General features: G+C 43.9%; 2 protein-coding genes across 5 annotated transcripts in view; one reads left to right on the top strand and one right to left on the bottom strand.

The window, feature by feature from the left end:
• Positions 1-2,057: 2,057 nt before the first annotated feature.
• Positions 2,058-15,329, bottom strand: TEX9 (testis expressed 9). Of its 4 annotated transcripts, none has more exons than XM_078617132.1 (13): positions 15,245-15,291; positions 14,063-14,130; positions 12,721-12,821; positions 11,817-11,880; positions 10,316-10,416; positions 8,789-8,852; positions 8,591-8,670; positions 7,668-7,849; positions 6,629-6,711; positions 5,833-6,006; positions 4,977-5,111; positions 3,279-3,413; positions 2,058-2,421 (listed from the first exon to the last, which is right to left on the bottom strand). In XM_078617132.1, the coding sequence occupies exons 2-13, from the start codon at positions 14,084-14,086 to the stop codon at positions 2,347-2,349; spliced, it is 1,218 nt and encodes a 405-aa protein (XP_078473258.1). In that variant the 5' UTR covers positions 14,087-14,130; positions 15,245-15,291; the 3' UTR covers positions 2,058-2,346. The 4 variants fall into 4 exon arrangements, with proteins under 4 accessions (XP_078473258.1, XP_078473259.1, XP_078473257.1 ...); XM_078617133.1 differs by lacking the exon at positions 15,245-15,291 and adding an exon at positions 13,444-13,510 and having other exon boundaries at positions 14,063-14,132; XM_078617131.1 differs by lacking the exon at positions 14,063-14,130 and having other exon boundaries at positions 15,245-15,329.
• A 697-nt stretch (positions 15,330-16,026) lies between these two features.
• The window catches only part of LOC144734944 (DNA-binding protein RFX7-like), a 101,806-nt gene continuing 95,022 nt past the window's right edge, over positions 16,027-22,810 (top strand). Inside the window, exon 1 of the mRNA XM_078617414.1 lies at positions 16,027-17,093. Coding sequence (XP_078473540.1) covers positions 16,990-17,093 — 104 coding nt within the window. The 5' untranslated portion in view covers positions 16,027-16,989. The remainder of the gene's footprint in view (positions 17,094-22,810) is intronic.

Below are 22,810 nucleotides of genomic sequence, written 5' to 3'. Positions count from 1 at the left end.
CCTCCCCACCCAGCCCCACCCCTCTCACCCCCCACCCAGCCCCTCCCCACCCAGCCCCTCCCCACCCAGCCCCACCCTCCCCACCTAGCCCCACCCTCCCCACCCCACCCCTCCCTGCACGACAGACACAATAATCCCCTGTGGGCTGGTGTAACCAGGAGGTTCCTACCAGTATTACTTTAGATGTGACATTACCATTCAATTAGGTCACCCACTGGCTGTAAAGTTGCACAGCTGTTCAAACGTGACTATTTAACTGCTCTTAGCGATTTATTTGTAGCTACTGATACAATACAGTCAATTAGATTTAATCCCGTTGGAGAACAAGGCCTTGCTCGCCAGCATTTAATATTTATTTTTTGACCAAAAGTCTTTTAAGTAAAAAGTTGTATTGCTGTTGATGTCAGAGGATGCCCCTATGAGCAGTGGTTCTTAACCTGGGGTGCACCACGCACCCCCTGGGGATGCGAGATGCCCTTTCTGGGTGTGCGAGACGTGGCCAGATTTTTTTTTAGATGGTAAATCATCGAAACAAGTTTACTATGTTTTCTCAATCATTTGTACCTGATGATGGTTGCTTGTGTTGCAATAGAAACGTCGTATTATATTATAATTTAATTTCTACGTGACTTTACCGAAAGAACCAAAGAGTAATTCCTGCAGTCACGAATCTAATTTAAGTACAACTACTTTGTTGAATCAAGCCGATGTATTTATAAACATAATTATTTATTTACGATTGAGAACCAAAGGGGGGGGGGTGCATGCTGCAGTATAGGTTAAGAACCACTGCCATAACACATTCCTGCGGAGGGAGTTGATAGGAACGTTGGGTTGCTCGGTCAATGGCCAGGGTCAACGGCGGCGTGGTGTATTTCGCAAATATGCCTGACTATGAGGGCGGGCACAAGCCGGCGTGAGTAGGTTAAACGTTGAGTTTTATAAGGGCACCACGGGGTGACCAGCCTCTCCCCACCCAGCCCCACCCCTCCCACCCAGCCCCTTCCCACCCTTCCCCTCCCCACCCTCCCCTCTCCACCCAGCCCCACCCCTCCCATTTTTGGATGCACGACGGACGGACGGACACAACAATCCCGTGGGCTGGTGTAACCAGGAGGTTCCTACCAGTATAAGAGACTCGTGATGTTCCTCTTGTGTGCCTCCAATGAGGGCTGCCTTCTTAGTTGTATCAGAGTGGTGCCGTGAGCCTGCCCATCCGTGTTCACTCGTGTTCCGCATTGCTGTGGCAAAGGCAAACTTAAGACAGACGGCGGGCACCGCTGAGACGATGCGGGATAAAATAGCCATGGGGATAGAAAATAAAGAGCACGGAGGTGTGAATGTGCTGTGCAACGATTGTGCGCGCACGTTGCCAGGTAAGGAATATGTATAAACGAATTATTTAAATGAGTTGTAGGTCCTACGAACTGAAAAGATTTTACAGGTGTAAAGAGGTGTAAAGAGTTTTGTAAATATAATACGTAAATGGTAAAATAAATATTTTATGAATTCAAATGACAAGTGTTATGTTGTGGTTTTAGTCGTATCCCACGCCCAACTTGCAGCCTTTATTACATTCTTCAACTCCTATAGACCATATCCATTGGTTGTTGTAATAAGCATACCATCAGCAAATCTTAGATGGTTAACGTTTTCCCCATTTAAGTGAATACTTTGAGAAATACATTTTTTGGGAAAACATTTTCTAACGTTGCTGTGAATAACCGGAGAAATGCTATTTTTGTTGAACGCTCCTTTTAATAGTACTGTATGTTGCAATTACATCCAGTCTCGTTGAACATAAACCCTGAGCATTGGTCTCTTTTACACACGTTAAATGAGCGTCCAATCTTTTTCTACTACACTAGGATGTTTACGAGTAATCTAGTGGTTGTTTACCTTCAAACTCATCGTGATCTTTTCAGCTTTCCTATTAGGCACTTGTATTTAAAAGGGAAATGGCTCATCCGGGATTTAAACCCAAGGACCCCTCGAACCCTAAGCAAGAATCATATCCCTAGATGGTCCAAGATTCACAACACTTGCCACACCCAAAATAGTTTTGCATTTTTATTAATCCAACTTCCCATAAATAAAAGCAACTTTGTCAATATTTAAAATCACTTCAATTACACTTCGTTGAAAAAGTTTCTTGTGATAGTAGATAACAAAACATGAGCACGAAGTACATACACAAGCATGATGTACAATGTTAACATTCTGATGCTACTTCTGGAAAGTATATTGATTGTCTGTCCTTAGGCGACTTTTAAAGCAGCAAAGCTAAAATGTTTCTCAGTGCAAAGGAATACAGTAGTAGAATCATTTCCGCGTTGTACTCCACACTCAGCTGCGCCAATCGAGAGCTTTCATGAACTCCTCTTCTGTAAAGGAAAGTAACTTGGCGGCTTCAATGTGCATCTGTGGAATGCGCAAGGGAGATAGGAGGGTTGGAGGTACAGCGGGGAGGGGGGGGGGGAGCGGGTGAATAAAATACCATGCAGGTAAAATAACTGAAAGGTAAAAAATTGAAAGGCATTGACAGCCCACGCTAATAATCTATTTAACCCTCACCCTCGTACATACCACGGCCACCTTTACTTACGAGGGTAGAGGATGAGCTGAAGCTGCCCATTGGTGAAGCGTATCTGTAAGTGCTTTTTTCTTTCCCAATTAAGTTCCAATTGCGCATTTGGAATCTGGGCAAACTGCAAAAGCAATTATACTGGTAGGAACCTCCTGGTTACACCAGCCCACGGGATTATTGTGTCCGTCGTGCAGGGAGGGGCTGGGTGGGGAGGGAGGGGCTGGGTGGGGAGGGGCTGGGTGGGGAGGGTGGGGCTGGGTGGGGGGAGGGGTGGGGCTGGGTGGGGAGGGGCTGGTCACCCTGTGGTGCCCTTATAAAACTCAACGTTTAACCTACTCACGCAGGCTTGTGCCCACCCTCACAGTCGGGCATATTTGCGGAATACACCACGCCGCCGTTGACCCTGACCATTGACCGAGCAACCCAACGTTCCTACCAGCTCCCTCCGCAGGGATGTGTTTTCAGCAGGCACCTGTTGCGGTAGGGTCACACGTCCCAGGTGTGGTTCCCTCCTAGGTACATCGAGTAGCAATGCTCCACGGAGATTCTTATCACAGTGACGGCAAGTAGCTATGCTGTTTTTGGAGCTGCCGTATGCCAGACTGACCAATGTCTGGTCCACAACTGAACGAGGTAAAAGGTGCTCAACTGGACTGTAAGTCACAAGACCCGCCACGAAAATGCAACACACCTTTTGGCGTTTTAAAATGTCAATGAGCTTCATCTGTTTTTTATATCCTGCAATCAGCTCAATTTTCTGTTTCTCCAGACGCTTGCTTTCAGCACTTAATTGTTCGATGCGAGCCCGTGCCTGCTCACCAGAGTCCTGTTGTGACATACGTGCACACACACACACAGCCGCACATACAGTATGTATCGTTCCGTGGTACAACGTTTAACCGATTTTAACTCGACTCGAGCACACAGCAGGATATGTCTGCCGGAGGTAAATTGTGGAGGTGGAGTTGCATCAAAATTATTCAATAAAGAGGCAACAAAAGCAGGATGGAACACGTTTGGAAAGTTGAGTTTGATAATGAAAAGCAGCATACTACTTGTGCCTGAGAAAACTGTTTTTGTAAGTATACATCAACAGCTATAGAATTATGGATCAGATGCAAACCTGATCATTACGAGAGAAAAAGGGGTGCACAGATGCATGCTGGGATGTTATAAATCCCAGCATGCATCTCTCCATACTACCAAACTTTTCAGATTTTGTTCCATGTTGTGTGCCAGTGTCCACGTTTATAATAAATCACAGCTGACAAAATGCACTGATTGAAAACTTTCCTCTCCAGGCACAAGTGTGCCTTTTAAAATAATAAATATTTACCAAATGCACTTCGTATTGCTTGTGTTTGCCTATTTATTCATTATTTTATCCTGATGCATTTTAATAAATGTCTAAAGTGTGTGTGTATATATAGTTTGATTTATTTTCCAGTTGCATTCCTCCAACTATTATTTTATTTTGATGAGCAACCGTGTTATAAATGACGTTTGTTCATATTTATCTCTCGTCCAGCTTCGCAGCCTTCGTTTTGAAGGTCTTCAACCAATTTCTGGCATTCATTATCATTGTTATGCTATTGACCATGGCTGATAATGATGTTTTTAACCAAGCAATGTGAAGATTATTCATTTTTAATGAACATGTGGAAGCAAACTGCATTATTGAGTGCTGCGATCTCACCAGAGTGGCTATCCTGGGAAGTTGCACGGATTTAATGTCACCTTCACAATAGACGTAGGTCAAACGTGGCCATTATATTTTTTACAATTTGTACAAAGCTTTGTCACCTGTGAAGCCACGAGAGGAAATGCCGATTGTCTCCTGAAATAATTCACCTCCCTCATCCCATCACAATGTTTACGAATCATTCAGCAAAAGCCTCCGGCATCTGTGACCTGTAGGATTCTCAGAGTGGCGGGTGGGGTAGGGGCACGACACGGGCTGAGAGAAGAGATGGACTGACTGATGCGGGTACGGGAGTATGTGGGGCTGAGTGGACTTGCCGAAGACCTGTACCAGCGGTGTCAAGATCGGCCTCGAAAGAGGAGGCTCGTGAAGACGCTACTGGTCAGTTAGAGTCAATTGCCCTTCACTTACAACAATGAGCGGAGCGCCGGGCAGCTAAAACGCAGGAAGTCGGCACAGTAGGGGGCACAGCTGGTGCATCTGCCAGCCATTAAAGTCAAACCATGGCACCTGTTGGGTCTGTCCCACGACCTCTTGCCAGCAGCGAGCCTTCGACACTTCACGTGGCCTCAAAGTGCACCCGGTCTGGCACAAGCGCCGTGATGACGTCACCGTCACTTAGTGGTGAATGGCGAGTTTTGGTATTGGTGGTATCCAGGGGGAACTTGCTTAGGATGCCCCACGCACCTTGCTGGCTTGCTGCAGCCGAGTGAGCTCTGCTTTATGTCGCTCTGCCTCCTCCAGTGCTCGGTTTAGTCGCACCTCAGCTGCTCCCTGAGCCGAGGAAGCCTGCTTCTGAGTCCGCTTCAGCGCTTCCAACTCCTGCGCCGACAGAACCCAGAACCCATGCACACGCATGCCAGCACCTCCATCAGCACGGTTAGCTACGTACGGTGCGAACAAAGTCCAACATACATATGTACAGCACAGCATTTCATTGGGAGTATTTTTTTTAAGTTGTAAGTAACAAATGCAAAGCTGTTGGTAAGAGGCTGAGCTCTCAGAGCCGAGATCACAGGTTCGAATGTTGGAAAAACAGATTTTCCAGTGCGAGTTGGAGAATACAGCCCAGTCATCATTCACTGCACAAAACAGTCCACTGTACAGCATGGCAAAACCCTTTTTCTTAATCAATCTCAGGCGTCTGATACATTTGTATCACAGTGATGACAAAATGTGCCATGAACAGCTCTCTGTAACTTGAAGGCGTACAATCCTATGGTTGCTGTAAGAGGCTTATTTTAGACACCAGAGGTATAGCGTGGATATTTGGAGTTTTCATGTTCTCCCCCCGTGGTGTGGATTCTTCTCCGGGTCCTCCGGTTTGTCCGTCCACAGTTAGACTCAACATCATGCGTTTAGAGTATTTGGCTGCTTTAAATTTCCACACGATAAGCCACACTTCGTTGAGCTATCATTTGCCGTGGCCAGGTCGCTTCTTAAAAAGAGCGAGACAGCTTAGTGGGCCCTTACCTGCTAAAATAAAAACGTGTTTGTTTAAGCACGAGCTGTAACATCGGTTTGCATCCCGGGGTTTGGAGACCTTGTTGATGGAGGAAAGCTGTGCGTCCAGGGCATCGGCGCGGTGGGCCTGCTCGTCGGAGAGGGAGCGGAACTTGTCGGCGTGCGCCTGGTGAATCTGGGAAGAGCGCTGTAGCCTCGCTCGCTCCTCGTCTGCCTCTTTCAGCCGTGCTGACGTCGCACTCAGCTCGTCGTCCTGGCAGAAGGGTGCGTGTGAGGAGAAAACTGCCCTGCAGCTGCGCTTATCTGCAAAATGGCTGTGAAAATAACGTGTCGTCGACCGTTTCTGGCCAGAGATAATAGGAGCGGTGATGGGTCAGGGGAGTTTCACTGCATTATAGGGCGGTATTACCCGGTGAGAACTAATTGAGACGAGTAATTTCTATGAAATGATTATTTACGTGAAGGGGGGCCAGGGCCGGTTCAGATATCCCTTACCACTGATGTTAGCTATGGCCCGGAATTGACCTCAGGTCACCAGCCTCAGAGTGCAATGCACTATCCACCGCAGCACAATTCCACCCATTTCCTGTGACACCTGGGTTCAAGTACAGTGGAACCTCGGTACACGTCGTTAATTCGTTCCAGAAGGTAGGAGGACTTATACCGAAAATGACGTGTACCAAACGAATTTTTCCCATAAGAAATAAAGGGAAAGGAAATAATCAGTTCCAGAGGAAAATAAATGATATTTTATACGGCATATTATACATTAATGGGGATATCGGAATATCGAGGGTGATCGATTATTTTAAAATTTAAATGCATGTGATTTGGAAAACACTGATATAAATATATGACGATGTACTGAAAACCACCTTCTTTCCACAAAGGTTGGAGAGTCTGTCCAGCTCCTCCTGCATCACTCGCAGCTTGGCCTTCAAGAAGCGGATTTGTGCCTCTGGATATAAAAAAAACGCACACACAACAGCACAGAAGACACAGCGCGAGCAATGACGACTCTGAGGTTACAGACACTCTTTACGAACAAGTCAGAGCTTTGGAGGGGCAGGAACAAGCCAAATGCTTCACTGTTTTTGCGACTAGGACTTCAGTTTGGTGAATATTTACCTGGAGGAAGATGTGAAAGTAGACAATAAGGGTATGTATGTGTGTAAATATATGTGTTGAACTTATTTCGCACCATACGTATCCAACCGTGCTAATCGGAGGTGCGTATGAAGATACATGAATGCAATATAAAATTTGCACCTCGCAATAAATACGATGAATCGCGTGCGTGAGAATTTGTGTAAAATTGATCTGCAAATCAGAATCGGAACTGGGAGTGTATTTCCCACCGAGTAAAGCCCGTAGAGCTCACAAGCTCTTGCTCAAGGGGGTGACTCGGCCGACAGACAACTTCAAAGCCTTCCACAATCAAAGATTAAGAAAACAAAGAAAACTTAATAATAGCAATACCATTGTGGGACCTCCTTTGCTAGTACCAAAATATGATAATAGGTTTTTCCCCTTTTATCTGGAAACAAAACAGGTGTTAAGATGTTAAAACACCAAACTGAAACCTTTAACAAGGAATCATGTCTACATTAACCACAATGCTTGTGGTCAGAATGCAAACAAAAACATACTCTTTTGGCGTCCTCTGGTCTAACACCGTTTGAGGCGAGGCTCAAAAGAAAGATGTCTCTGGCGTGGACCAATCAGTTTCAAGAACAATGCATATATTATCAAAGTATGTTTTTTGTTTGCATTCTGACCACAAGCATTGTGGTTAATGTCGACATGATTCCTTGTAAAAGGTTTCAGTTTGGTGTTTTAACACCTTAACAGCTGTTTTGTTGCCAGATAGAAGGGGAAAAACCCATATGTCTGTGTGCCATTGTGCAACGGTACCTGCTCCCATCTCATTGGCTGCACTGGGCATGATGTCATCATCGGCTTCAGCAGGTAGCAAATCATCTCCGAGCGTGCCCTCAATTTTGTTGATGGTTTTGGCCAAAGAGAAGTTGGTAAAATCTTCAGGCACAGCGACATCATCTGCAGCATTCTTGGATTCGAGTGTCCTTGCTCTGACTCTGATACAAGACCAAAGTTATTTTGCTCAACTGAAATTGTAACTGAAGCTGAAATATGTAAAATAAACACATTAAAAAAATCTAACTTTGAAAAAACTGCTTTCGTTAAAGAATGTTTTTTTTTACTCTTCTCAAGCTGTATTCAAGCTATGTTCAATCCCAAGGGCAGACATGTAGAACGTGTTATAAAAGTACATGAAATAAACAAGCAGTGCCATGAAAGCTCTAATGCAATTGTGTAAAATGGAAATAACCCGAATCTAAATTGTAAAAAAAATTGAAGGGTGAGCAACAGAAAGCAGCAGAGTAAAGATATTTAGTTGTGAGAATTGTTCTTCAATTAACCAGTGAATTTAAATTACAACAATTGGCACATTTTAAACGTTTGCACACAACCATTTCATTTGTTTGGCGATGTCGGGTGGCGGAATGTTCCACAACAAAAACGTGTCCATATAATGACATATAAGACATTTATGAAAAGTTCAGTTACAAATATACAAATAAGACCATGTTAAAGCATATATATATATTTTTTTTATAACATGATGAACAAGTGAAAATGTGTCCATCAAGAAAAGAAGTCGCATTTTCGTGGAAAAATGTATGAAAGTGTGAATGTTTCAGAAACGTTGCAGTCAAATACAGTATTATTATTATTGGTGGAAGATGTGTTGGGACATTCTGAGTAAAGGAGGCCCAAGGGTGAGGAGCAAGCAAAGCACTTGTGTTGGAACTTACTTGATTGGCTTCCTGCCTTTGGTTGCTGAAACTGGTCTCTGAAGTTTAGTCATTTTCGATTCTCCCTTTGATTTGATTGCCTTTGTAAAAAAAAAAAACCCCACAAATATTTCAGGGGACCTGATATTAAAAAGACACTTGAACAAAATGGTCACCAAAATCACACAAATTACGGTGTTATTTGCAGGGACAAATTACCGGCTTTGGTGCTTGGGGCAGCTGGTCCTGCAGAGAGACTGATCCTGAAGAAAATACCCTGCCACTGTAAGCAGAACATGTAAAATATTAGAAGACGAATGCCACACATGGCATGATGACAGTCATGCACAGCACACGTGCAAAATCGGTATCGCAATATGGCCTAGGCCTCCCTTAGGTCAACTCATTGTAAGATGAACAGATTGCATGGTTTTGGTATCTGCATCAGTGACTGTGGAGTTGTCTCTCCAACCGTCCAGCGAACATAGATGAGATCATTATTAATGGCACATTATCATTAGCCATTACGCTACGATTCTAATTTGCTCATTATTAACGAAGAACATATCAATATCTAACAGCCTTTCAAAATTCTTACCCCCATATCTTATTTTTTGCATATATTTCTTTTTTAATTCATCACTATTCATAACATCATTTTGCTACAAGCATCAAAGTACAGAGTGAAGTCATCAGCAACAATTAAGGACCTCGATGAAATACCACAGACCCACAGTGTTTCTGTCTCCTCAAAAGGCATCCCCACTACAACCACAAAATCCCATTGTTTCATGCTTTACTGACGTGATGCATCTTTTTGCATATGCAATGAGCAGTAGTTTGTATGTATGTTGATATTCTTTTGCACAGTGTGTAGCCAAACGTGCTAATCGGAGGTACTGCTTTTAAATCTTGCCAACAAATGTATTAAACAAAAGAATGCACAGTATTGAACACAACTAAACTGGGTGGCACCCTATCTCAATTCGCCATGGTGGAGAGTTGTTAACTACCTCGCCTGATATACAGGAGGTCGTGGGTTCAATCCCGACTGATGCCTGTATATTTGGCGTCTGCATGTTTTCTCCGTGGTCATGTGGATTTTTCTCCGGGTCCTCTGGTTTTCCCCTCCACATTAAGAATCATACATTTAGAGTATTTGGCTGCTGTAAATGTTCACGTTATAAGCCACTTTGTTGAGCTATCATTTGTGATAGCCAGTTCGCTTCTGAAAGATTTATGTAGCTCAGTGGGCCTTACCTGGTAATATAAAAATTATATTCTTTGGGTCTTTCGGTAAAGTCACGTAGATAGGTTAAAAAATATATAAAATAAACAAAAAAACTACGACGTTTCGATCGCAACACAAGCAACCGCCATCAGGTGGAAAAAAAACCAATATGAATTCCTGCAGTCATGAAAGCTTCAAGTCAAAATAAAAAAATGTTTTAGTTGAGATTCAATTGCTGGTAGTGCCCCTTCGCATTCATTTTCCTTTTAGCACAGTCAATTTTGACCGCAATGGCTTCACATAGTGAACTCGCACTGGGCTGTGTGCTGGCATCATGTGTAATAAAAATCCAGTTCATTTCCCTGCAGTGTTGGTAAAAGTATGTAAAATGTTGGTTTATGCATCCAGTGTGAAGGCTGAGTGATTCCTTTAAGTCGGAGACAATTGCAATGAATGGAAAACGAAATTGCAGTGATAAGCTGGATGGATATTGGTAATTGATAGAAAGCTCTTACCTCAACGCTGTTTGGTCATTTTCATTGTCTCCAATGTCACTGTATGCAGAAAAGCTCAAATATGTGGGGACAGGCTTGGAGAGAAGCTCTTGTTGCTCTCTCTGTAGAACCCCACCCATGCGCACACACACACACACCATGCATTTAAAAAAGACATGAAGCATTGCACAGTCGACAATAAAATGCACATGCAACGTCTACAACCTGCTGCTCATGCAACATTCTTACTCCTACTTCTGCCAGGCTGTGTGACTTACTTTTTTACTAGGCCGCCATAGCATCAGAATCAGAACAAAATATTTATTCATAACTGGAGGAATCCGATGAGCTAAAAAGCTATTTTTCACAGATGTCCAGTAGGGGCGGGTAAGAACGTTACAACAACAAACAATACAAAAACATGATAGTAGTTACAAAGAGAGTGACCCGCTTTCAGCTGTGACCATATGATTGCTTCCTTTTGGCCTAGGGGCAAGGGATGCTGAGCGGATGGGGAGCACGGAGAGGAAGGGCTGAGCCCAAAGGTGCCACACATTCATGAAGCTCTTGGGACAACAAATGGTCCATGCTGGGTCATATAAACAAGGGCCCGGTATGCCTCGGAACGGTTTCTAATGTCTAGAAACTGTTCTAATGTCTATGAGACCTAATGGTCATGGAAACAAAGAATAAATTACACGGGAGGAACTAGAACTGCGCAAGCAGGTTGCTTACGGAGCAGCAAGATACACTGCATGACATTGAAATAATAATACTGTACAGGTACATTCTGCTTGCAGCTACAAGACACATTATAAATACAAGGGGGGAGAAATACCAAATCAGTTAGTGCGCTGTACTATGCACATGGGGAACTGAGTACGATTCCCAACCCCGGCTTACTTCAGTGCAAAGGGATATCTAAACTAGTCCAGGATCCTCCTCAAGCAGCATGGTAAAGCAGGATCAAACATACCTTCAGACCAAGAGGTGTACAGAGGCTGTCATTCAGCAGTGGATTGGAAAGAGCTAAAAGTGGTGTATTCATTATTTACGATATACAATACACTACAAAGTTAATAACATTACATTTAATATATCAGAACCGTGTTCAACCAGGTAGGGATAATCCTGGACGGGAATGATCTTTCTCCTGCCTACTTTAGTGGAAATTTTATTTTGACATGATATTTGTTCGTATGTATTCTTCGTCACGAATATTCCATTGAAGTCAAAGTATCTGTGTCCAAGCAAGCATGTGGGGGCTCTGGGGCAAGGGTGGAAATTCTGCATTCCCTTGACAGTGGCCAGTCTCTTCCTAGGACCCAGAGGAATAATAGCAGTTAGCTCTTGATTAGAATTTGAACGAGCAACCTTCTAACGGTAGGCTGCTGCAACGCCGCGAAATATATTGCTGCTTCTACTAAAGAGACTACTGATAGTAACCTCCTGCTACTGGTATATTTCATTTAATTATAATGGAATTGACGTTAGCTGTAGGTTTTTTTCAAAGGGCACGCACCATCACTGCCTCAGCCTGCTGCACCAGCACCGCTGTCTTGGCCTCGAGCTCATTATTGAGCCGTCTGCATGGCACACGCGCGAAACCAAAACAGGAATTTCCATGACCATTATCAGTATTACCAACACATGGTAAGCATTTCCATCAGCATCATAATCACCACTATCATCTTCAGCCTTACCATCATCAACACCACCACTACCATATCATTGTCAGAATCACCAGCTAAAAAAAGCATACAATGTATGTTGAATTTATTTGGCACCATACGTAGCCTACCGTGACAATTGGAGGTGAAACCAAGTAACTGGTATTGGTCATATATCCCAATTATGAAAAAATAATACCTGCAAAGTACTTAATTGGGATGACTTGAAACAACATCGACCAACTGTACAAAAACTTGGCAGGGCTTTTATAAAAAAAAATATTGAGACTCAATTAGCCTTTCCTGGGTAAGCAAGCATCATAACAATTGTCATTATGAGTATCACTCATTTTTTTATTGATAGTAGTATAGATAAATGGAAATTATATATATTAATTCAACCAGTATAATATTAATATAATACTATGACAACTATTCTCATAAAAAGTATAATATCGATTATAAATACTGTACCAGGATTTTCACTCCCCCTCCTCAAAAATAACTTATTTCTACCCTAAAATAAAATGTGGAAAGTTAACCAAAAAATATAAGCGGGAGACCAGTGATAGTGACAACAAACATTGTAGGGGGGTTGTTATTTCATGTGGATTTCAATTCAATATATAAAGTTAAGTTAACAAATGCAATACCAGTGGATTGATAAATTGTAGTTTCATTGCACAATGATCACAATGCTAAATATAATACAGTATGCTGAAGGATGCACCAATAGTGACAGACACATGCACATACTTGTAATTTTCCTCCATTGCAAGGAGGTCATCTTGTGTTGTTTTCTTGGGCTGGGCAGAGGCTGCCCGGGGAACAGTTTTCTGAGCTGGTGGCTTTCTGGTCTGCAGTCGGGGAGCACAAACCCATATACAGACATCGTCATTAGCGACAAAACTATTCAGGCAATTGGTAAAATAATCCAGCAACGTACATGTATCTGGTGGAAATACATTTAAAATCATTGCCGGTACTTAACATAATTCATTTACACTCAGGTGACAGTCCACAGAAAAAAATATGTCTTTGGTGGTCTTCACCAATATATGCACCTCCGATTTCCCGCACCTCCAATGAGCATGGTTGGCTATGTACGGTGCGAAAGAAGTTCAACATGCATGCATAATTGATTAGTATTAGTAACGAATTGGCATGTTTTGTTAACGTGATAAAACCTTACTAATTGGCTGTGTCGGGTGGTGGCGGGCTTTACAACACATTTATATTTACGCGATTTAACCCAAAAAACCTGTATTATGAATCTGGAATGTGTTTTGAAGGCACATTCAGCTGGCTACTGCGATAGCAACCGTAACCACTAGAGGGGAGCACTAGGCTTCCTTAAACATCTCTTAGGTCAGGGGTCGGCAACCAAAATAACAAGAAGAGCCATTTCTTTCTAATTCGGTACAAAATTCAGTATTTCAAGAGCCGCAATGCATCTGAGTACATACTGTACATACGTACATATCGTCAAGAAGCAGCCCGTAAAGAGCCGCATGCGGCTCCGGAGCCGTAGGTTGCCGACCCCTGTCTTAGGTCATGGCCATCAATGCAAGCACATAGAACAACATGTTAGTGGAATTACAGTACAGTATATACAGACATTTTATTGACACCTAGGGAATTGCACGACGAATAATTAATATTTTGAATAGTTAAGAATACAGTACAGTTTTAAAATTTAGGATTTAAGCAACAAAACACAATGAACCACTTTTGATATCAAAACATTAACTTGATAACAGTGTGGAGTACAACATTTTCATACGCACAACTTAAATGCCAGGCAGTACAATATTGTGTTCATAGTCTTGAATATACATTTCCTCACAGATATGTTTTAACATGTGCGTGAAGAGATACTTTCTAGATATATTGCTATTTAATTAGATTTGTAACTTTCATCCTTAACAATGGAGCGATAGTTCAATTTTAATGTGTCATTTTATTGAGGGACTGTGTGTTGTCTTGGTGTGGTGTGCTGTTGTTTTGCTACCTTGCCCAAGCTTGGAAATTATACTTATGCAATTTGAACTCATATACTTAATCTATTTTACGTATTTATTTTTAGTGATCTGCTTACCTTTCTTATACCTTTCACTCCCATCGTTTTAGTATCGTTTGTTGTTGTAAATTTCTGATCCGCCCCTACTGAACATACGTGAACAAGAGACGCTGTCTTTCCGACAGACCTGTTCTTCACCTGAGGACGGCTGCTTGCGTTGTGGCCGAAACGTCGTGAGAATAAATTTTATTATTTTATTATTTCCCTTCTACGTGACATTACCGAAAGAACCAAGAAAAAGAGTAAGTGAATTGACAAACAATGATTCAAACAAAGTAGATTCGATGCATATCGTGAGCTTCAGAATCGATCTATAAGGGTCAATGCATCCTTACACGTGTTGTTTTATACCATTTATTTATCATTAAAGACACGGCTTGATTCAATGAGCGTTCCTCCTGCTTAAAGGACTGATGTATAGTTACGCAGCATACTTAGTTTCATTTAAGTTTTCATTTAGTTGGTATAGCCCTGTGAGCCATTCGGCTCTTGAATCGGGTGCAACCGCAACAAACAAAAAACTAAAACAAGAAAACATCTTAAAGTGACTGCGCAAACATACAAATCCAGGAAAAAACAGCAAAAAAATCTTCCAGAAAAAATCACCATACACCAACGCTCTGTGAAAAAATCCCAGTGGGATGCAAGTCAATGTATATATGTCCAGTTTATATCCATCTGGGTGGCGCTGTGGTTAGATCGCTTGATTCAGGGACGGTCGTGAATTCATTCCACGTCTGGGGGGGGGGGTCAACTTGACCTCCCAATACAAAATACCGAGCCCTGCTATGGCGAGGGGAGGCAATGTGTCATTTCCACACGGATTCAGACGGATCATTTTACGAAAAATCAAGTGTCGTGGGCGGATATTAAAGCAAATGTTAATTCGAGGCATTATTATTATTATACATCGCGTTTATTGTTGATTTTCGCGCACAATTATAAACATAGGCTGCTCAAAATTAAATATTTTATATTTTTTAAATCGCAGAACAATAACTTGCGCGCAGGCCCGCGTAAGGCCAGAGTGAATGAGTCACAACCCCAAACGGCTTTCAAACGCAACTGCAATCGGACAACTGCAGCACCCTCATATGTCAGGCGAAACCGCACATTTATCCGCGTGCACCTGACGCATCGGTGATATTAGTAGCAAATCTGAGCCGCTAACAATGAGCAAAACACACAAAGTGAATTCACCTTCGCGGAAAGCGAGCGGTTTGTATCGTCCGCCATGTTGCCCCCCTTTGCCGAGTGACGTCACGCGGCGGTAACCATGGCGATCGTAAACAAAACCCAACGGTGCTGGACCACAGCCTCTGTGCGAGGCGAGCGGTTCTTTATTTACTCGAATTATTATTTACGTTGCCATGAAAACCGAAGCCGCGGGGTTTTGCAGACAGAAGCGACAGCAGTGCAAACAATATTAAGATTGACACATGAAAGGGGTGACTTGTGCATTGGTGTCTAATAATACTAACACATACACACGGATAATAATATTCAATTACAAAATGTGTGGTGTATTCCATTTGTATATTATGACCCGTAACATGTACGCAATTTGTATACGCATCTTATTGAAATTTTCAGTTAATATTTTCCGTATGTGCTCATTAACCTTGGAATTTTAACGGTGTATTTTGCGCGCCTGTACATGAACGCTGATCATATAGCGTATGTTTTATTTGTTAAATATCAACCAACGCTTACAAAAATAACCATACCGAATTTGTTTGTTGCAACGTACATTGTTTGTGTGTATTATGTATGTAACGCGTGGTGCGTGCATTGTTATAGCACGGGTCACTTAACACGCGGTGCGTAAACAAGGCACAAAAACACGCACACACGTGCGCACACGTGCACACACGTGCGCACGCGCGACCACGTGTGTGCACGCATAGCCCCTCCCTCCCTCCATCCGCACGGCGCTTGTCACTCGGACTGCACCAAACCTACCCACCTCCCACACAGTGAGGGTAGAATCTCTAAACTCCTGCCCGTCAAACATCCTTATTTTAACACGCCGTGGGTCCTTCATTGACTTGAGATCGAGTAATTATAAGAACTTGTAATATTTAGAGTGTGTTTATTAATCGAGCGCGTTTCTTGGAAAATTAACGATTAACTTAGATCGTTCCACCCTCATCAAATGTGGCTCACTTGGTCGGGTCCTGCTCTGGCAGAGCAGAGCTCTCTTCCTATGTGGGGAGAGAGAGACAGACCACGTGAAGCGGGCGTCGGGCACGGATAACAAAAGTTTTACCTTCGTGCGCCTGCCTGCTTTACGGGGAGATATTAAAACAAGACGTTGGAAAAGATAGAATCTCAACAACTGTGCTCGCAGAGAGGGGGGCCCAGTCGTATTGTACGGACCGTACATGTACATAACGCGGGGCAGCCCACCGCTAATTGTCCGCAGCGTATGTTGAAGCCCCGACGTTCGCCTGCATTCCTGCGCCAGGAGACGAGCCGCGATGATGGGCGAGGGAGACCTTGGATCGGGCCGGCCAACAAGGGAGGAGAAACCTGCGACGGGCAACGTTTGAAAGTTAAAGAAGGGGGCCTTCGTCCGTCCTCCCCACCCGCTTGTGTCCCCCCCGGCCTTCGGGACTGGGTGTCGCATGCGCAGTCGGGGGGGGGGAGGAGGAGGAGGCTGGGTGGCTCGGGGTAGTTGGGGAGCCCTGCCCGGGGTGGGAGCGTGGAGACACGGAGCGGTCCGTGTTGGGGGCCGACAAGGCGGCCAGAGAGAACAGGCTAGCACGAGGTCCTTCGTAGGAGGCTAGGCCTTTGTGCCTCCTCCTCTGGCCGCTTTGTGAGGCTACGCACGGGGGAGTCGGGCTTGGTAGCGGGGCTGAGAAGAGATTGCGGCATTCGAGGGTTAGCGGAGAAGTCTTCTTCACCCGTCCGGGGGGGCCCCAAACCAAGCGGGAGCCGCAGCTATGGAGGAGCAGTCGCTCCTTGACAGTGGCCTGTCGCTGCCTGCGATGCCTCTGGACACCGATCTGGCCGCGTTGCAGAAAAACATCCAGGCCACGTCTATCGGGTGAGTGGTCGTCGGGAAACAACGAACACGAGGCACATGTTCACTCCACTGCTAGCTGCAACCTCCCCCCCCACACAACCCCGAGGGCCACCGCCGTGACCTGGCACCAACGGCCGGGGGCCTAGCGAAGGCTTCCCGCAGCGGATTCAGGCGAGGTCGGTCGTAAACGGTGACGGGCTATGAGAACTAAAACAACAACAAAAATAGATTAAATTAATAACCGCACACTTTGTGTAGCAAGTAAAGTGTGAGATTAGCGGGGAGATGTTGATGTGCCTTGCAGTTTTGTGAACGTGCATGCACGGACGTGTTTGAGGATTGTGGCTGAGTTAAAGGGTCTTCATATGAACAACACTTTAATTACTTTACAAAAGGTAAGTTTAAGGCAACTAATTTTGTGCACCGATCGGCGTTTTTGCTCAAGTCAATTCTTCTTTTTAAACAAAAAACACGTTTTTTTCACCTTTGCAAATGTATCCCCTTAGCTTAAAATACTTGTGCCCACTCGCATGATTGTTGCTAAGTAATAATTAATATTAATTGTTGATTATTATCGCTACAAGATAATGTACACTAAGAGTGGTTGGCGGGGCGGGGGGGTAATTGATTCCCGCACTGTATTGTGTTATCCGATATTTAACTCTCCAAGTTTTTGTCATTCGCAAAGTAACATAAAATCATCTTGCTAATTATTTTACACATACCCTGCAAAAAACATTATCTTACATAACGGAATTGAGCTGAACGTGTGGGTTTGTTTAATTTTATTTTACGAATTTCAGTTAATCGATTGAAATATTTGTTAGTTTTTCATAATTGTAATAGCGGGATTTAGGATGTATCATTGTGTTTTTTTTGTTTTTAAATCTGACAACGTTAACGCATTGCACGCAATGCAACGTCGACGAGTACTGCTGGCTCACCCTATACACGATTCAATATCAAGACTCGAGAAAACAAAAATAAACAAACCCCGTTTAGCACACACACACCACCGGTTATCGATACCTGGCGAAAAACCCCAGAAATAATGGTGAGAAACATTTGGATGCGATCCAAAAAGCACTTCGCGAATTCGCTTAATTCGCACTTTCGCTGGCCGCAAACCGCTTCGGTGGTGGTGGTGGGGGAATTTGTAAACAAATCTAATGAAATGAAAGAATAAAAGGGCCGCCAAATAAACACGTCTTTAAAGGCTGTGCCTATTGTTCACGCGTCCGCGCATAGACAATAGGGGGGGTGGTGGTGGACCAAAGGCCCCAAGCTCGCTGCTGCTGCTTCTCAATGTGATGGAATGTTGTCCCCATTGTTTTCTCAATACATTTAAAGGAGGAAAAGACGACATATAATACGACACTTTATCAACTCTCCCACCCCCCCCCACACACCCACCAACAAGGGGATGCTTACAATGATGTCATAATTTCGTGACGCATTCGTACGGTGGTGGTTAAAAAAAAAACATGTTTTTGTGGACACAATGAATATAAAATAAATTGAATCGTCACAACTGGGGGACCCCCTTTAAAAAAAAACCAATCCGATGTGGTTTTCGTATGTGCGTATTATATCATAACCATAGACACGCGCTTTGTTGTTTGTCTTTGTACGTTATACGGAATGTACACATGGTATGGTGTGCATACATTACAGCAGTCTCTTCGGCTTTATTTGACTACATACTATATATGTGCACGCATGGTGTTCACATGAATAATGCATTCACTGTTATGGCATACTTAAATGTCATTACATATTGCTTACAATCGTGATATACTGTTTATACTGATATATTGGCGCTATATATCTCGAGGTGTCATACGGATTCTAACGTGCTCTGCCTTGACATGTGCATCTTGTATCATCTGTCATTGGATATGCACTGTCCATATTCTCTGCTGTATGTGCATCTTAGACGGTCTAAAACAGAGTGTGTATGGGTATTTGTCCCGTTCTCAATAGCCACTATTAGGCAACTACTCTATGTATGCGTGTACCTGGTTATAAACTGGTAATATAAAATGTTTTTAAAATGTAATTCTCATCTGGCCCCATGCTGTTACACGTGCAGTCTCCAACCCTTGTTGACGATTATCTGCGTGGCCTGTCTGCTATGCAGAAGGACCAATGCCTGAAACGTCGCCGATTATGTACATTTCTTCTAAGGAAGTGTTATTGACTTAATTGAGTTTCTTGTGTTTGAGTGTATAGTAACATGCATGCGCTAGTGTATTAATGTATAATTAACTCTTACAGTGCAGTGTCTTGTAAGGAATAGGATTGCGTCTATATTATATTACGCCTATTAGGTTTTCCTTTGAATACGAGTTGTTTTAACTCGAAGTAAGTTTATCACGATTTGACATGCACCCTTTAATAAAACAGGTGCCCGCGACTCGTGCGCCATGCCACAATACGCCCGAATCTCCTCTGAAATAGCGACCTTTATAAGTAGTAATAACTGCATTGTACTTGGCAGTACGCATTGTGCAGATGTCGTTGTAGGACACTCGCTGCGTGCTTGTGTGTTTGTGTGCGTGCCTCCCCGTGGTTTTGCACGCAATATCCGAGCCACGTTCAATCCTCCTCCCACTTGGCGTGATGTGTGAGAAAGAAAGGCAACACGATGGACGGTGCCGCAACAGCAGCATTCATTATCAGCTGATTTGCAAGGCCGAAGCGGCAAGTGTTATTTAATAGCGGCACTTGATTGAGGTGAGCTTGGCTGGACCACATTACTACACCACGCCTGACCGCCTGTAATCCCTGCAGGCTACACAGCACAGCGAAATGCTGGAACGTCATGTAAAGAGGTCCATGTCCTCATTGTGCCTTTGTTTATCCACAGTTTTTTACCCCCATTTTTGCAGGAGAGCCCACGTTGTCTCTGAATGGCCAGCCCACCTGTTTATGCTTTGGCTAAAGGAGAGGCTCTTTCTCCCTCCCTCCCTCCCTCCCCTCCCACCCCACCGACTTGAATGTGGTTCTATTATTTACGCACACACTGCATGTTTCATTACAGTGGCACCACGCAGGGCATATACAGTGGGCTCAATCTGGGGTGCAGTGGTTGGTGCACGATACTGTCTATGAACGAGGTTTGAATCCTGCCTATTGGCTAACATTGAAAAGTGATATTTAACATATCCTGGCCTCCCTCTGGGGCCGTCCATAAATGACGTCACGCACCTGGGGGGGGGGGGGGTCAGACATTTGTGGCGATGTGTGACGAGGGGGGGGGGTGTTTGAGAAATGTGGCGTCACATCAAAATGCACAACTTTAAATAAATATAGAATTGTTATAACAACACTAACTGTTATAACAACACTCCTACAACATCAGAGTGCAGCGCCACATTAAATACGCACTACAATGACAATAGTTGAAAGCGATTTGAAACATGTTTTTTTAAATAGAAATATGTTTTTGGGGGGGGGCAAAGCTTTGTGACGTCATTTTTGAGGGGGGGGTCTGACTTTTTGTGACGCCGTGTGACGAGGGGGGGGGGGTCAAAAATCGTCCAAAATCGCGTGACGTCATTTATGGACGGCCCCTTTATCAACCTGCACTGACCAGCATGGTGAAGTGTGGTCAAATAACCTCGACGGAATAAGGAGGCCTACTCGTGGATGGACAAAGAACTAAGTTTTAACGTGCACACTGTAAGATCTGTAAGTATATTGTGTACTTGCTTGCTATCAATATATATTTTACACACATCGGTACGCGTATGCGTTGCAACAATAGTGGTTACGAACATCTGAAATTGGCCTTGGCATCCCTACGGTTGGCTCAACCAAAAATGAGGACTCGCTGTGGTGTTGACATCTGCACTGGAGAGTCAAAGGTTGCTATGTGCGCTCCTGGCCACACCACCACCACCCTCGAATAAGTAAGTAAGGGTCCGTCTTAACAATACTTGTGAGTTAGCTATGTATCCAACCAGTTTAAATGGGGAGATGTGCTCCAGTGTTTTACACAACTCTACTGTATTTCAATCCCAGTGACCCGAGGCTCAATTTTAGACCATGCCAAATGGTATCTGAGTGTGGTGTTTGCCAGCCTAAAGTTGTCTTGGCTTAAAATATGTACCTGGTGATGTGCGTCAACAACAGCAGCGCTTCGGAAACACATCACTCGGCTTTCATTTATTGGCCGGTGCCTTGCGCTAGCCACTGGCTGTGTGGCTTACGAACAGCACTTGCCCCAAAACAGTCGAAGGCTAAATGAGCGGACACAATGTTAGAGAACAACAAAAACCGCGATAAGCCAACGTTTCAGGCAATGCCCCTTGTCCTGTTCCTCCACCAGGGTCATTGACTAAACGTCAGGAAATGGCTGCGCTTTAATTGATGCCACGGTGCAATGATTGGGCAGGGCTAACGGGCCCGCCGGAGCTTAAGGAAAGGTTTCTAAAATTGTGCACTCGGTATGACGGCCAGCACAGAGGCACCAGCACGCCCAACCCTATCCGGCGAGCCATGGGAAGGAAGGCGCTGTCGGCCAAAACCGCAGCGGTCTCACAAGCAATCACCCGGTGTTTTGGCCGCACTGTATATTTAGTACGGGTACGCGTGTCCCGTAAGTGAAACGGTGAGACCAAAAACAACCCTGGTTGTTACAACACGCAAGGTTTTGCGGATTACTCACTCCCGTATCCAGCGTGTACAATTTTGTAACTGAGAGTCTGCGAAACACATTTGCAAATTGAATTGGCAAAGTAGCTTGAATTTGAAATGACAACTTTCAGTGTTTTTGTAAAACATTGTTCTTGCTCTGCTCCCACTACTTTCCTCTTCTTTGAGCATTTAATCTGTCCTCCGTTCTGAAAACCCTTCCATCGCAATGCGCATGATGGGAGGAGGTCGCTCCTTCTGTGTGGCTTTTAGGTTGAGGTCATTTTTCTTTTGGTTCTTCCATATCTCTGCCTTGCTGTCTGTGTAACTATGGGAGCCTACCTCTTTGTCACCTGGAGTGAATGTCTCCTGAAGATCATCCTTCAGTCTGGCCGTTTGCTCATTTTTTACGGAAGACTTTTACGTTAGATTTAATAACTCGTTATTCCTTATGCCACGCTGGTGGTGATTGTACGTTAACTTTGTATTATTTATACGGGGTTTAGAGATAACGATTCCCTGTGAAAAGATACAGTCACATGGGGGGGGGTGCGTGTGGTGTTTGCAATGCATGTGTCTGGAAAGGTGACAGTGTTGCCCCAACCTATTATACTTCGTCATTCATAAGTGATAAATGCGCTATTAAGCCATTGTCTGTTTCTTTTTTTGAGCATATTTATTGACTGCTAGTATGCTCTTGATGTTATTTTACACACTTTCCCCACAATCAGTAACCCCATCTGTTGGTTGACATCTGTGTACTTGCACGGTCGCATTTTACTTGATGACATAACGTTTTAAACATTTTGCTGTGGCTGCGCGATGTATACGTGCGCACGCGTGTGCACATTTATGCGTATTTTTAATGTGTTTTAACACAGAAATCGTACGAATGGGGCTTTCGGTGCATTGTCATGTTAAAAGCTGTATCATTTAAGGCTTTTAACGGTCATAATTGGCAGTGAAATGTTCATACAGCTTTCACCTCATTCCATGAAAGCTCGAGTCAAAATATACTTTGTGCACGAGCTTGGAAAACATTGGCTGCCCTTGACCTCCCAGGGCATGCTGAAGCATGCCAAGGACAGGTGAAAATAATC

The sequence above is a fragment of the Lampetra planeri genome, chromosome 53 (genome assembly GCF_965212315.1).
Source record: "Lampetra planeri chromosome 53, kcLamPlan1.2.h2, whole genome shotgun sequence".
NCBI lineage: Eukaryota > Metazoa > Chordata > Hyperoartia > Petromyzontiformes > Petromyzontidae > Lampetra > Lampetra planeri.
Note: the sequence above shows the minus strand (reverse complement) of the source record. Positions and strands in the feature narration are given on the sequence as shown.